Source organism: Polyodon spathula, chromosome 17 (genome assembly GCF_017654505.1).
Source record: "Polyodon spathula isolate WHYD16114869_AA chromosome 17, ASM1765450v1, whole genome shotgun sequence".
In the NCBI taxonomy this organism is placed as follows: Eukaryota; Metazoa; Chordata; class Actinopteri; order Acipenseriformes; family Polyodontidae; genus Polyodon; species Polyodon spathula.
Window position 1 is genome coordinate 1,708,635 of NC_054550.1, and position 15,013 is coordinate 1,723,647.

Consider the following 15,013-nt stretch of genomic DNA (forward strand, 5'->3'; position numbering starts at 1 on the left):
AGCAATGGTGTCTAAGGTGATGTTGTCATGGAACTCCGAGTGAAAGACGTCATCAGCAAAGGGTTACAGTGGGCGATAGTGCATACTCCAGGATTGTGATATCTATGCATTAATTCAAAGTGCAAGGCAAAACAAGCGAGCAACCACAGATCAATTGACTGCAAATTTCAACCTGGGGGCCGAGCAGCCAGTTTCATCAAAAACGGTCCGCCGAGAACTCCACAGAGTGGGATACCATAGTGGGGTTGCAGTGCACAAACCGCTCATCACACCTGGCTATGCACGTTTGCGAGTCCAGTGGTGCAAAGAGCACAGGCAATGGATGACCGAGCAGTGGAGAAATGTGATATGGTCAGATGAATCATCCTTCACCATGTTCTCAACAAAATGGTGTTTCCATTTTTTTGTCCACTACCTGTAGCATGATAGTATGAATAAGAAGGAACCTTCTAAAATTAGTTGCGGTCATTTAAAAATAAAAGTGCTTGGAATGGTTAGTTATGTGTTGAACAGTTTGTAGCTTATGATGCAATATACAATACGCTAGTACAATGCCTCATGTCTTATCCACCAAGATCTCTTGCTATTGCTCCATTTGGCATTTCCATTGTAGTGTATCACTGTATTTCTGATGGGATGGTTTGAATTGCATAAAAGTAGGTCCATGCATCCTAAGCTGAAGATGATATCTAGGCTGCACTACCCTGAATCAGAGACAAAAATCATATCCAAAAGCTTATTCAGAAACAACTGCTGTACCATTGACCATTTGGTTGAGAAGTTTAAAATTACTCAACATACTGTGAAACCATAAGCTCTGAGATGTAGTATCTGAACTTGTTTCGCTGTAAATGACCATTTTATCAAGCAAAAGAATTGGATAAGCTAACAGTGACTCAATGGAACCTGTTATGGATGGTTGCTGAAAGCCATTAAATGACCCTGTGAGACAGCTTGCATCCTGTCACTAATTGGTCCAGTTGACCTGTAACAAGAGCTGTGTTTCTCCTCATCTCTGTTGCTTTCCCAATTAAATACAGCAGAGCCCAAGACTGTTAGATGCATGATTCCTGGATCTTTCATCCATTGGTATTGCCAGCCCAGTTTTCTCAGGGTGATGTCATCAAGCAGTGACGCTTCCAGAACTCTTTGAAAAGTGCAACAAAAAGACAGCTCAGGGTTTCATTATAAATAATGGGCCACACCCCCTGTTTAGCATTTCTTTCTAAAATTCCATCTCTAAGCTATAACTTATTCCATGTCTGATGGACTGAACAGCTCACAGTGTTGGCATTTTAAAATATATCTGTGAGTGAGACCCAAAAATATTATTCAAAGGCTCCTTTGTGAGGTTGCAAATCCCAACAAGAGCCAGTCCTGTACATATGAAAAATATGCCTTAATTCCTCCCACTTCCCATCTCATAGACAGGACTTATTCACTGCTATTGAGCTGAAGTGCCAGACAAAATAAATGGAGCGCCACTGTAACTGCTGTGTGCTCCCTGCCAACCCAGACCTATCAGGGGTATGAGTCACTTGAAAATGATTGGAGGAACTTTTAAAATCTGCCATTCTCTTCTTTCACTTCAGTAATTAGCATGGATTTGTTTTGCAAGTTGTCTGCGGTTGAGCTGATGAAAACAAATTGAAAAGTACTTTTTTTTTTTTTTTAAGTACTCTTTATATTATGTGTTAGCAATTGAAGCACATTAATACACAGAGTGTTAATATTGTATCTACCATTACATTTTAATAAAGTACTTCACTTAAAACAATTAAGTTGTGGCCATTTATTGTTGAGCAATGTTGGTGAAAGAAGAAAACGTAACAGGAGTTGCAAAATTTGCATATGTAATAAAATGACCTGACATTTCTTATATCACATGCAGACTCTCATTATCTTCTGCTTTTTACAATAGGTCCAGGTGACCTTCAGAAGAAACCATTTCTTTCAGTGCTTGAATTCCATCTCCCAGCTGATCTGAAATCGCCACACTTTTTCATTATTATACTAAATAGGCGTATAGTGATTGTAGTGCAGACAGGACATGGAGAAATCAAGGGCTGTGGTCCAAAACTCCTGCATTCCTAGTTGACCAATTCTGTGTTTTTGTAAAACTTGAGTTATAGAATAGACCAAGATATTCTGTTACTTCATGTTTCTGAATGGTCAATTCACCCACTCTATTGACATGTGTAGCGAACTATGGACATAGATCACACAGACAGCTTAAAAACACATTGGTTAAATAAAGAAGCAATCAGAAGTAAAATGCTTCTTAGAACTAGAAACATGTTTGCCCGTGCGCAGACAGCGGCCCGTTTTGAACCAACAGGGAGGTGTTCTATTTCACTATTTCAATGCAGCCTTTGGCAGCTGATACTCTGCATGGGCTAAAATAATACATATTCATGGCAGGGTGTACGATCCTTGTTTCTCCTCTTGCTTTCTACATATTTTTGGAAGATTTTGACTTTAATTTCAAAAGAGTATATATATATTTTGACTCATATAGTTGAAAGCTAACACTTTTTTTTTTTTTACTTTTCACTGTGTTTTGCAGTTTAATGAAGCTTTCTTTTTTCATTATTAGCCCACCTACATGCACATAAATAAATAGGTCGTTTTCCCTCAAGGGCATTGCTTTCAAACCCACTGTGAATTATATCACATTATGCTTTCACTAATGTAAAATGCATTCATGAACCTCACAGCAGAGATGCATACTAAACATGCGTTCTATATTAAAGTTCCCATTTATGGCAACATTTTGCATTGTATAATTAAACCTATAAATTAATAATACTCATGGTGCTATATTTATTGTTGTGACCTGCCTTTGTTAAAAAAAAAAAAAAAGTGACTACCAAACACTGTACTTTTTATATACAGAATTTTAAGTCTTAATAGGAGTTTTACAAACCAAATAGATTTATAGCAGGTAGCTGTTGTATTATTAGCTGCTGTAGCTAAGGAACCTGTTTTGGAAGCTTGTCATGAATTAGGTGAGTTTTTGCTCTCGGTTCCTATCTATACAGTATATTCTTGTTCTTGAAAATGCTTGAAATGCTTGTTCTTGTTATCAAAAATGACAAAGTGACATGCCACGGAATTGTTTGTGTGTGCTCCAGACAGACAATACTGGGACTGGAGCTCCTGTTTAGAAAGACAAATGATGTGTATCCATGACAACTTTGTATATGACTAATTGAATACATACAATAAAATGAACTCCAAGACATGGATGTGTGAAGGTATGCTGTACAGGTTCACAAATAAGTTCATGCAAGGATGTAGGAAAATGAGCTAAGACCTTATATAAAAAAGCATGAGCAAGTCAATAAATCTGTACGACAGCATATGAGTAACTGCTATGAACATGGTACATTCTCAAGAAAGCACCTGGGACCTGTAACAAAGCTGCTATGAAAGCTGTTTTTGTTCTTTTGTATTGTAAAATTTAGCCATCATAGGATATTAAGTTGAGTTATCATAAGTCATTAGCAACAGTACTGATAGAATCATTGCAACTTATATCATGTTGTATTTTCTTGGCTTGTATATAAAATAGAATCCATCCTAATTTTAAAACAGACAAAACAGATGAAAGTTACGGGATTGAGAAAGGGGTAAAGGAGCAGGAAAGCCTTGTACTGTATACCTTGTATTACCTGGTATATAAACCCTGCATTTGGTGTGTACTATCCAACAGCCCCTCTTTTTGGAGAATGCATAACTAGCCAGGCTTGACAGCTCATGTGCAGGGAGCACTGCATTTGACCTTTGAGCTGGTGCACTCCAGGGATCTCATTTTGAAAACATAGTCATTTGTGACGTGTAAAGCGCTGAAACTTCCCAAGCAAATCATGTGTTTGCATATTTATGTTCTGCACAGTGCATGTCTATTTGAATCAAGCTGCGGTAGAGAAGAATCAGGTTTTAAGAATCGAGAGAGCTGGCTGAGGTCTATCTGCTGGACAGTGGCTTAACTTTTGTTTCAAAAGTGTGTTGGGGGTGCGCAGTTTCTGTAGCTGGGGCATGTGTAACACCTCCCCAGTCACGGGAGTGTAAATTGATCAATTATTCAATTAGTCGTTGCCCAATAAGCCAGATAAAGGGAAACTGGTGAAATCATTCAAAACAATAAGTGTGGCAAACAGCTATACAGTAGCTTCCGAATCCTGGAATTAAGAAACCATAGCATTAGTCTTCAAAGAGCACTGAAGCTCCACTCAGATCAAAGCCAGTGCTCTGACAGTCCGCGCTTACCCTCAGAATGCGCTCCCCTGATTGAAGTATAGCAGTAAACTATACCCTGAGAAGATTGCAGTCTATAGTATGTATACTTTTTTTTTTTTAACAAAAAATTGCTTTTTTAAAGGATTTTTAATACTATTAACCAAGTGATACTCTACGATGCGTCTGCGACATTAAAACTGCGCTAACTTTGGAAAACTGTAAACAAACTGTTAGTAATCAACAAGGGTCTATTTCTGAATAACAAAAAGTTAAATGCACAGAAATTTAAACTATAAAAGACAGACCGTATCAAATCAGACACCAAGGATATGTGAAAAGCCCTGTGTTATTACTACAAGGTAAATTTTAATTCTAACCTCTTTGTTACATATGCTGAATCTTTAGCACCACGCAGAGGCAGGTGATGGCTTGTCACAAAGAGAGAGAGAGAGAGAGAGAGAGAGAGAGAGAGAGAGAGAGAGAGAGAGAGAGAGAGAGAGAGAGAGATGGTCCTCATATACTGAGCACAACAACTCCTACGCAATAGTTTAGAAAAGGCAGAAGGTGTTTAGATTCAAAATCAGCTGTTGTCCCTTGTCTTTCTAATGCCACACTAACCATCGCATCTTATTTTTTATTTATTTATTGATAACTACATATGACTCCCTCCTCCGCGAGTAGCAAGCACCACCCAGGGCTAACGTGTGGAGATTTCACTTTTTTTTCCCCCTCCTCGCTATTCAGATGGAAGTCAGGGGAACGCAAGTCAGATGCTTTCCAATGATGTGGTACCGAATCTCTGTCAATCTCTACTACACCCAACTGGGCGGCTGCAGTCTTCTTGCGCAGATCACAAGATCTCCTTTCTGCTACCGAGACAATTGATCTGAAATAAGGCAGGTATAATAATAAGATTGATTTATTTATTTATTTTGATTGATTTATTTATTTATTTATTTATTTATGTATGTATGTATGTATGTATGTATTTATTTATTTAGTCAATAAAAACGATCAGATGTGATTTAGTAATGCTAGTACCAGTTTATGTGTGCATTTGTGTTTGTGATTTGTGTTTGTTATGGATCTGCATTTGTGTCGAATTGAGGGGGGTGTATAAATAATTCCACACAAGTTGATGGCATATTTGAAATGTAACAGATCTTAGCTGATCTTAAGTACCTTCATCAAGATAAGCAAAAGCCAGGCGACTCACTCATGCGATACTCGAGCAGCTATCTGCAGTTTTGCCAACAACAGATGAAAAAGTAGCGAACTTACCGCTGCTTTCCATAGTGGTAGGTGAAGAATTATACACGCAGATCGACCCCAGACAGTGTCTCACAGTCTTCAGAATAAACAGGAATAGCAGAAACTGTTTAAGGATTTTGCAATTCTCACACCGTACTGTGTTGTACAAGGTGGCAGCTACAGCATCGAAACATGTTGGTTAAAATGTTGTCCTTTGAAATAACAGTTTGCACAATGAATTCTACAGTTTTAAGAATACAAAAGTAGAGCCTTTCACCAAATTCATTTGTATAGCAAGGATGATACCCTTAGATTCGTTCTAACGGTAGATACTGTTCTCATTGCTGGCACAGGCTTCAATTCCTAAAAAAATACATCAATACAGCAAACTGTACTTGTAATTGGAGGTAGTTGGGAATATTTTTCAGTAGTCATCGGAACGTTTATTTCGATTCAGGCAGGGGAGACATTATGAACATTAGGTAGAAAGATTATATTTAGGCATGCTTACAATTCAAAGGTAGAACACAACACACGGTCACGATAAAGAATAAAAAAAAGCAGTTAACATACTTGAAAATGCGCATCATGAAAAAAAAAAATCAAAACACATTTGTACGTAAAAAACGCTAAAATAAAAGCCGCTTCCTTTTAAAAAATGTATAAACATTCGGTCCACTAAAGTAAGCGGCATAATCTCTGTAAGTAAGAAATCACAGTGTCCATTGTAGCACTGTTAAATTATAATGTTAAAAAATGCATGCGTTACAAGCTCTTGCAGTGTGTAAAACTAAACACATAATGCAAAATATGGATTGCTGCGTAATAGGAAAGCGTACTCCAATCAGGAGTCTATATTATCTGATCCGAAACCGGCGAACTCCACGACTTCGTCAGCCGAACCTTCATCATTGATAATGCAAGCAATTGTCTGAATCAATAATGCACAGAGCAACTACTGGGCAGCCTTTTCTCCTCAGGCGTTATTTGCCCGTGGTAATTAAAAAAAAAAAAAAAAAAAAAAAAAAAAAAACCAGAAATTAATAATGCCAAGCGTTAGTTTCATAATAGTAATACATGTTACTTTAGTTATCCTATTTAATTTGGTATGGACAGTAGCGGCAATGCGAAGGGCTAGTGTATTAACCGCTGAACCATGTCGCCCTTGGGCAGTTTATTTTTTAAAAGCATTACCCATTGAAGAATCCGACTTGCATTATCCACAGTGATGTGATTAACGCAGATCAGTGCACAAACCATCCGCACTATCTGTACTGGACTTTAGGTTCCCAGAAAACATAAAATGTTGGTCAAAAGCCAAGACCAGCAGTTTAATTTGGACTACTATTTCCTTCTTTATTTTCAATGCTGTTGTGTTAGAAATACGTCATTGTATAGTGCATTTTGTATTAACAATCTGACTGTTTGCCAGCTGCTATAAATAGCCTTTAGTTTTGCCCAATATTTCCATATTGCTGTTATCTGATGGCACCGATCTGAGCTAAATCGAATTTGAATTAATTCATAAGTAACACCAAAAGATAAGCAACATTAGTACTTGTTTATTATCATGGTAAATAGTGCCCAATGATACCCCCTTGTCAGTGAATCCCCGAACAGCTTATCCAAAAATACTTAATCAATAATTGATTAGATTATGCTCATTTATATCAAGGGAGGTGAGAGATTCACTGGCTGCTTTCAATATTTGACAGCATGGGTATGCCCTCCTTAGCCAGCAGTGTACAGTAATGTTTGTCTGTTTCACACACTCACAGGAAAGCAAGTGCCTTAGATTACTATTTGCTTTTAATTACAAAAGTATTTTAGAATTCAGTTTTGTGGTTCTTATTAATATTACATTTACAACTATGGCCAAAAGTTTAGCAACAGCCTATAAAATCAACAGATTTTGTTTCATAAAGTTGAATGAAATCTGCAGAATAATGTTCTGTTAGCATATTGAATTACATCCTGCTTTATAGTTTCCCATATACTTGACGGAAAAATGTGACTGTAAATTTCGAAATCTAACATGAAATAATGTACTACTATTAAGGCTTCCAGTAGATTTTTGCAATATAATTGTGTAGTTTCTCTGATTACATGCTGCTAAATTATATATATATATCCATCAATCAAAAAGGAGCAGGCCATGAAATAGTCCAGACAAGTAAAAAAAATGCCCGCACACTTATAAAGCTCCACATCTTTAATTTAATTTGAAAACATGAGATCAATGATTCCATCGACAACAGATCTTCATCAGGATAGGAGATAATGTTGTCTTAAAAGGACCATTAATTAGTATCCATTAGATACAGGTGAGCAAACACATTATATCAGACAAAGGCAATTTAAATCAACTGCCTTGTTACATTGTTTCAAAGGCAGGTCAACATTGTTAATAATACCCACATATAAAGATATATAAAGATCAATGTTATATAATATTTCATAACATTATTTCTCTTTAGAAATGAACAAGAGCTGTATCTTTATCAGATCGATATCACAAAAAATAACAACATAATCAACATGATAAAAAATAAATAAATTGGTAGCTGTTAACATTATATATCAACTCATTACACATAAATAATCAACAACATCACATCATAATCAAGACCTGGGAGAAAACGACAAGTGTTAATCTCAATATATTTCTCAATAAATAAATCCTCATCTCCATCCCATGTATCTATGAAATACAAGTTTAATAACCCCCCCCCCCCCCCCGAACCTGAAGATGTTCAATATCTATATATTTAAGAGATGAAAGTTATGGTTTTCTTTCAAAAAATGTGCAGCCATCGGACTTTATAAATCTTTTCTATGGATGCAACTGTGTTTACTAATCCTAATTTTTAGGCATCTCAGAGTTTTTCTCACATAGGCTAGGCCAAAAATAGCTGTACAAGTTAGAACTCAAAACATACATTTCTCTAAATGACATAATTTTATGAAGATTAACAGTCTGTGGTAAGAGCTTACTTTTAACACAAACATTATGACAGTTAATTTCTGTTATTCATCTGTGAAGTGGCATCTGTGCTTGATACCTTATAAAGGTTATAGAATGATGTAAAACCTTTTTGTAGAAACAGTTGGGCAGTTTCCATCACTTTTCATTTATGAAGTCATCACAGCAGTTGGCACAGGTTAAACATTTCTGACAGAACCGATTCTGCCTTCTTTTGGGAGAATTAGATGTGTTTTGGAGAGTCTTTGTTTCCAGTTATGCTGGATTACTGCAAAATATTAATAGACTTTCTGTGCAATGTTTATTTGTCTTTTTCTGCAATTCCTCTCCCCCCCCCATTTGCATCACAGATACCACCACAACAGATCGCAGAATCTAAATGAAGGTGTTCAGCCATGCAATGTTCCTGGAAGGCTGTTCTCCTGCTTGCCGTGGCTTCTATAGCGATTCAGTACACAGCAATCAAGACATTTACAGCCAAGCCCTTCCAGATCTGCCCAGTGCCTAATCCACAGAACTGTGGGTTAGGACAAGAAACTGATTCCTTTGACAGACTATGTGATGAGTATCCTTCCTTTACTTACAATATCACCAGGAAGACGCATATTCTAATCCTGGCTACCACCAGAAGTGGTTCTTCTTTTATTGGGCAACTGTTTAATCAACATTCCAATGTGTTTTACTTGTTTGAACCTCTTTACCACGTGCAGACAACACTAATTCCCCGGCTGTCCCACAGCAAAAACACTGCAGATAGAAGGGTCATGCTGGGTGCCAGTCGTGACCTCTTGAGAAGTCTGTACGACTGTGACTTGTACTTTCTGGAAAGCTACATTAAACCTCAACCGGTGAATCACACGACAGACAAACTCTTCAGAAGAGGAGCGAGCAAAGCCTTGTGCTCGCCGCCGGTGTGCGACGCATTCCGTCTCAGCGAGGTCAACATCGAGGAAGGGGATTGCATTAAAAAATGTGCTGCTCTAAACATTACCTTGGCCACGGATTCCTGCAAAGACCGGAGACATGTTGCCATCAAAGTAGTGAGGGTTCCGGAAATCAACGATCTTCGGGCTTTGGTGGAAGACCCTCGGCTAAACCTGAAAATTATACAGCTGGTTCGAGATCCCAGGGGGATCCTGGCCTCCAGGATCGAAACCTTCCGAGATACCTACAGACTGTGGAGGATCTGGAGGGCTAGCGGCAGGAAACCGTACAACTTGGACTTGTCCCAGCTGACGATGGTCTGTGAGGATTTCCTGAATTCCGTCTCCACTGGGCTTAGCAGACCACCTTGGCTGAAAGGGAAGTACATGGTGGTGAGGTACGAGGATCTAGCAAGGAACCCGCTCAAGAAAACAAAGGAGATCTATGAATATGTGGGAATGTCCATGGACAGTAATGTGGTACAGTGGATACAAACCAACACTCGGGGAAACAATGAGTTATCAGCCAAGCATAAATACGGGACAGTAAGGGACTCGGCAGCGAATGCTGAAAGCTGGAGGTTAAAACTCTCTTTCGACATGGTAGACTACACCCAGACCGTTTGTCAACAGATTCTAAACCAACTGGGTTACAGGATCGTAGAATCCCCAGAGGAACTTAAAAACACCTCCCTGACGTTGGTTGAGGAAAGGAATTTTTCACCATTTTTGTAATAAAGGTACTGTAGTTGTGGGATAACTATTTTTGATATATTTATAACTGTTGCCTTATTTTTCAATTTTTGCACTATAATTCCAAACCTTGAAGGCATCTTTTTGGATACCCTTATTTCATACAAACAGCACAAAAATAGATTTGGAACTGTTTAAAGTGAACTGAGCTAAAATTAAACTGGCAATGCCCCATGCTATTTACATTGTGAAAATAGACGAAACGATAACACACAGAAGCAAGCATCCACACCTTGTCTGATGTTTTATAAAAGGACCATAATGTTTACTCAACAATGAAGCAAAACTCAAGCACCATTCTCCTCTAAATGATAACTGTTTGCTGGCTGTTGCATTGACAAAAGTGAATGTCGTTGTTTGTCCATTTTTGAGTAATTGGACCAATATGGTTCTGTGACAAATGTATTAAATACCTGTGGCAGAAATGTTGAACAAACTTTAAAACATGTGCAATAAAAACCAGAATGTCGCAGTTAACCTTTAGTAGAATTTTCGTTCTATAAAGACAATTTTGAGAAAGAAAAATACCCATATATGTCTATGGTAAGCTGCAGCTACATTCCATTACAACTCTCTGGAAGTCTGATTCTGTGAACTTGAAGTATTCATGCAGTTCTCTTAGAACATTATTTGAAAAAAAAAATAAATAAAAAGCTGCAAGTGAATACATGGACACAATAGAAAATCAGCAAGAAAGTTAATTTCTGTGTGAATTCTCTTAGTAGCTAAAAAGCAACCCCTATTTTGTATTTTTATGAATTACAAAGATGTTATTTTTTTTTCACACAGCTTCTTTAATAAAAATGTAGGCCATATTCCAACTTCTATTTAACAGGTGGATTTTTCCTGTGTGCGTACATGCATGTGTCCCCCATGCAATAACAGGCTAAGTACATTGATCAGCCACAAGACAAAAAAAAAAAAAACAACAAAAACAAATACATTCCAATATAAACAGGGCAATGAAAGATAATTGTAATAACAAACGCAAACAAACAAAGCACCCCAGTCACGTCCTTTCCTGGTTTCACCTGTCATGGTTATTATAGTTATGATGTAAATGTTTTAGCCCTGCCTACTTCTTCTAAATATAAAAACAGTAAGTATCTGCTTAAATGGCTTCATTTCAGAAAAAAAACAAACAGAACAAAATGGCCTTAGTCTGCGTCTGAGCATGTTATTCTTGGCATATACAGGTATTGGATTTCATAACAAGGTTGTACAGATCTTACTGAGGTTTTGGAAGACATTTTGGGCAGTGACTATGAAAGGAAAAAAAAATAAACTAAAAACCCAGAAAGCACATATTGCTTGATACAATTTTGTTCGGGCTGTATTGTGTGTACACTTGCATCCATTTTGAAATGCCAGCTGCTATACCTGTTAAAAAGGATCTTGTTAAACAGGGTTCATTTAAGTCTTGTTTTATGTCTTTGTTGGTCCGTAATGATAAACAGTTTTATTTATTAAAGAGTACATGGTTCTGTTTTGTGACTTGTCTTTTTTTACTCCAACAGCTCGGGAATACCTAATGAAATGCATTGTGAACCTTCAATGTTAAGTATTTCTGTGTGATTTGTTTTAGGTTATGTGTACACACACACACACACACACACACATCTTTGTAAATAAAATAAAAAAAGCACTGCACACAATCTTTCTATATTGTATTTCCTGAAGCGCTTTGGTGTTTGTGTTAAAAAAAAAACGAACAAAAAAACACATTCCAAATTGTATAACAGGTTCTTAGCCCAAGTACATGGGACACAGTTGTTATTGAATAATGTGCTCCTTCTTAGGTAAGGATCATCATCAATAACCTTTCAGTGACTTAATTATAAAAAAAAATCAGGAGGATTGGGAATTTGACTCACAGTCTTGTGATATAGTAGGGTTTTTTGCCTACCAATAGTGGAACTAGATGTAAATTCTGCCGTCTTGCAAAGCCATCATTTTAATCAAGGCAGCTGTAAACACAATGGTAATAGCTTCAGTAGGATGAAAAGGTGACATCTGTAATTATTTTCACAGATGCAAATTATGTGTAAATCCTGTTTCAAGCTAGAAGCACTAATTCCTATGCTCAAATTCTAATTCACACAGCTAAGGGGGCTCCAGTCCTTGCATAAACCTTTGACAAATTACTTGCAGTTTAGGACAGGGAACACCGTGTAGGTGGTGCAATTGCACAGCAAGACAAACGCTCAGCGGTGTGAGCATAAACAAGTTTCTTATCTTAACTCCCCAGGAAGGGATTTGTTCAGGGTTTGTTGGCCCTGAAAAGATGTAGGCAATCATCTCTAAATATGGAATAGCGTGGATGCTTAGAGAGCTTCCCCCCCCCCCCCCCACTGTAAATAGTCAACTAAATAAGAATTTGTGTATCCTTAATACTAACATTGGGCACTGCTTGCTGTCTCAGTAAGCCGCCACAAACACAGAATAGATCCAAGACAGACAGAGGACCCACATGTGAGACGCAATGGAGAGCAGAGTAGGAGGGAATTCCTAGCAGTGGCCATAGCAGGTATACTGTGAACAGACTGCAATCTGGCTGATTTGCCTGCTTAAGGGATAAGCAAATCAGACAAAGTCATAACAACATAAACCTGGGTAGGGAAAGATAAAACACAGGGAGGGGAAATAAATATATTTTCTTTAAATACAAGAGGGAAATGAAAAGCAGGCAGGAAGGGAATGGAGCAATCTGGAACGTGATGCAAGAAAACAAAAAAGGGGAAGATTATGGGGAGAGGATTTTTTTTTTTTTTTTTTTTTTTTTTTACTTGGCAGGGAAAAAAAAAACAAAATAAAAAGAAAAAGAAAAGAAATAGATCAGTGGCTTGCAAAACACATCCTCAAGTTAAGCAAGAGTAAAATCAGCAACCCAGGTTTGTCAAATTGTGAAGGGTTAGATGGGACAAGAGAAAGAGGCAAGACTATTATTCTTTAGAAACCCTTATTGAAAAGGTCAGTCCCGTGAACACAGCCTTGTGTGTGCGATCCGAATACAAAACATTCTCCCTTCTCATTTCAGTCCTGAGCCACTGTACTCTGATTCCCCTGTATTGCACAAGGCCACGATTCTATACTGACTGCTTTTCCATATCCACATGAAAGCAAAAAATAACATTATCACTATTATAGTTTTATATACCATTTCAGAAAAACCTGACAAATGAGATGGCCAGTTATCCCATAAGAACCATTTCTGTCTTCATTTGGTCTAGACAAACCCAGGGTTTGGATCACTGGAACATGTATAAACAATAAAAATATAAACAAATACCAGATCATAATTGGAAATGCGACACTTCCAAAGATTGTGCATTAAAAATACAGACTTAAAGTTTATTTCATAGAATACAGTATCAGGTTTGCAAAAATAGTTATATAATTGACAAAATCTAAATGCTCTTTTAGTTTGATTTACAGTACTAGAGTTACCATTACAATATTTCCTACATTGCCTTTATGTGCAGAACAGAGAAAAAAAAAAAAAAAAAAAAAAACCCTGCAAAATCCTGGTCGAAAAAAATGCTATAGAATATATGTGTATATACTTGGCTACAGTCTCAGAAGCATGCAATATTATAATGTACATTACTAACATGCTAAACCAGTGATTTCCATTGCAAATATTACTATCTAATAAAGAAAAGTCACAGTGACTTATTTAGTGACAAAACAAATGAATAATAAAAAATAAACCAAGCATCACATTGTCACCTTTGTCGTATTTTAACAGGACTGAGAAAAGACCATGTTATAGAATAAAAGCTCTTCTAACAATACAGCTAACATTATGGAAAATGAAGATTCTTCAGTTTCAGCAAATTTTACCTCTTTTGAAAGAAAAATGTATTTATATCACTAACACTCGTGCATACCAATTTCTCCAGTTGGAATTGTATTAATTCACCCGAATGTCAAACACTTTTTTTTTTAATTAACCCCAAGGGAAATGTAGTACATTTCACCATTTAGCTGAAATACATAGGCACATTAAAATACATATATGCAAAAACAGTGTACGCATGGTTAACATGAATATTTTTCCATACCCTAAAAACTTGATGCTTTACCCGCACTTAATTATTACGTGTGGCTCTGTTCACCCCTGCGATGCTTAAACAAGTGAAAAGAAAAAACCCATAACAAAGAGAGAGAGATCTCTGGTACTATGAAAACATTTGAATGTTCTAATTGACTACATGAATATGAATATGCTGAGCAATATTACAATTAAGTTTACTAAGATTGTATACAGTGTGTTGAATGCTGTGCCTGGTCCACTTCTACTGGAATGAGGCACAGTGTTAAAAATACATTAGTAGGTACATGAAGATGCATTACATGACAAAGCAAGGTGTCTAGGGCTATAATATATATGTTCGAGGATGCCCGGCCATAAAAGGGATGCATTCTTAGATCAACAGGCACTTGTAAACCGACATATTCACAAGGTTGTTCATTACAACGCCTTGTGAACATGGGAAGGTTTTTTTCAAGGACTGTAGCTCAGTCCCTAGAACAAGGACACTGTGCATAGCATTTCCACAAGTCTCACTTCACTAGCAAGCCTGGCTGTACTGTAGATCAGAGAGCCTTGTCTAGCCCAGGGGTTTTATATTTCAATTTGGTCCGAGGTAAAAGGTCAGTTGGTGGATATTAACGTGCACGAGTTGGCAGTGTCCTACTTTACAATCTATCAAGAACTGGAATTACGACAAGGCATCCTGGGGACAGAGATGGATTAGGAACACTCTTTTCAACATCTCAAAGACCCCCCCCCCCCCCCCCCCCCCCCCCCCCGCCTGCCTGCATCAACACCCAGCCTTAGCAAAATAATTATCTGCAA

General features: G+C 37.4%; 1 protein-coding gene across 1 annotated transcript; it reads left to right on the top strand.

Moving 5' to 3' along the window:
- The first annotated feature begins 4,775 nt into the window (after positions 1–4,775).
- LOC121330202 (carbohydrate sulfotransferase 1-like) lies at positions 4,776–11,635 on the top strand. The gene is made up of 2 exons (XM_041276544.1): positions 4,776–5,142; positions 8,827–11,635. The coding sequence occupies exon 2, from the start codon at positions 8,872–8,874 to the stop codon at positions 10,132–10,134; it is 1,263 nt and encodes a 420-aa protein (XP_041132478.1). The 5' UTR covers positions 4,776–5,142; positions 8,827–8,871; the 3' UTR covers positions 10,135–11,635.
- Positions 11,636–15,013: the final 3,378 nt, after the last annotated feature.

Excerpts from the sequence above, each read along its gene's own strand:
- LOC121330202 (XM_041276544.1), top strand. The coding sequence starts at position 8,872 with ATGCAATGTTCCTGGAAGGCTGTTCTCCTGCTTGCCGTGGCTTCTATA.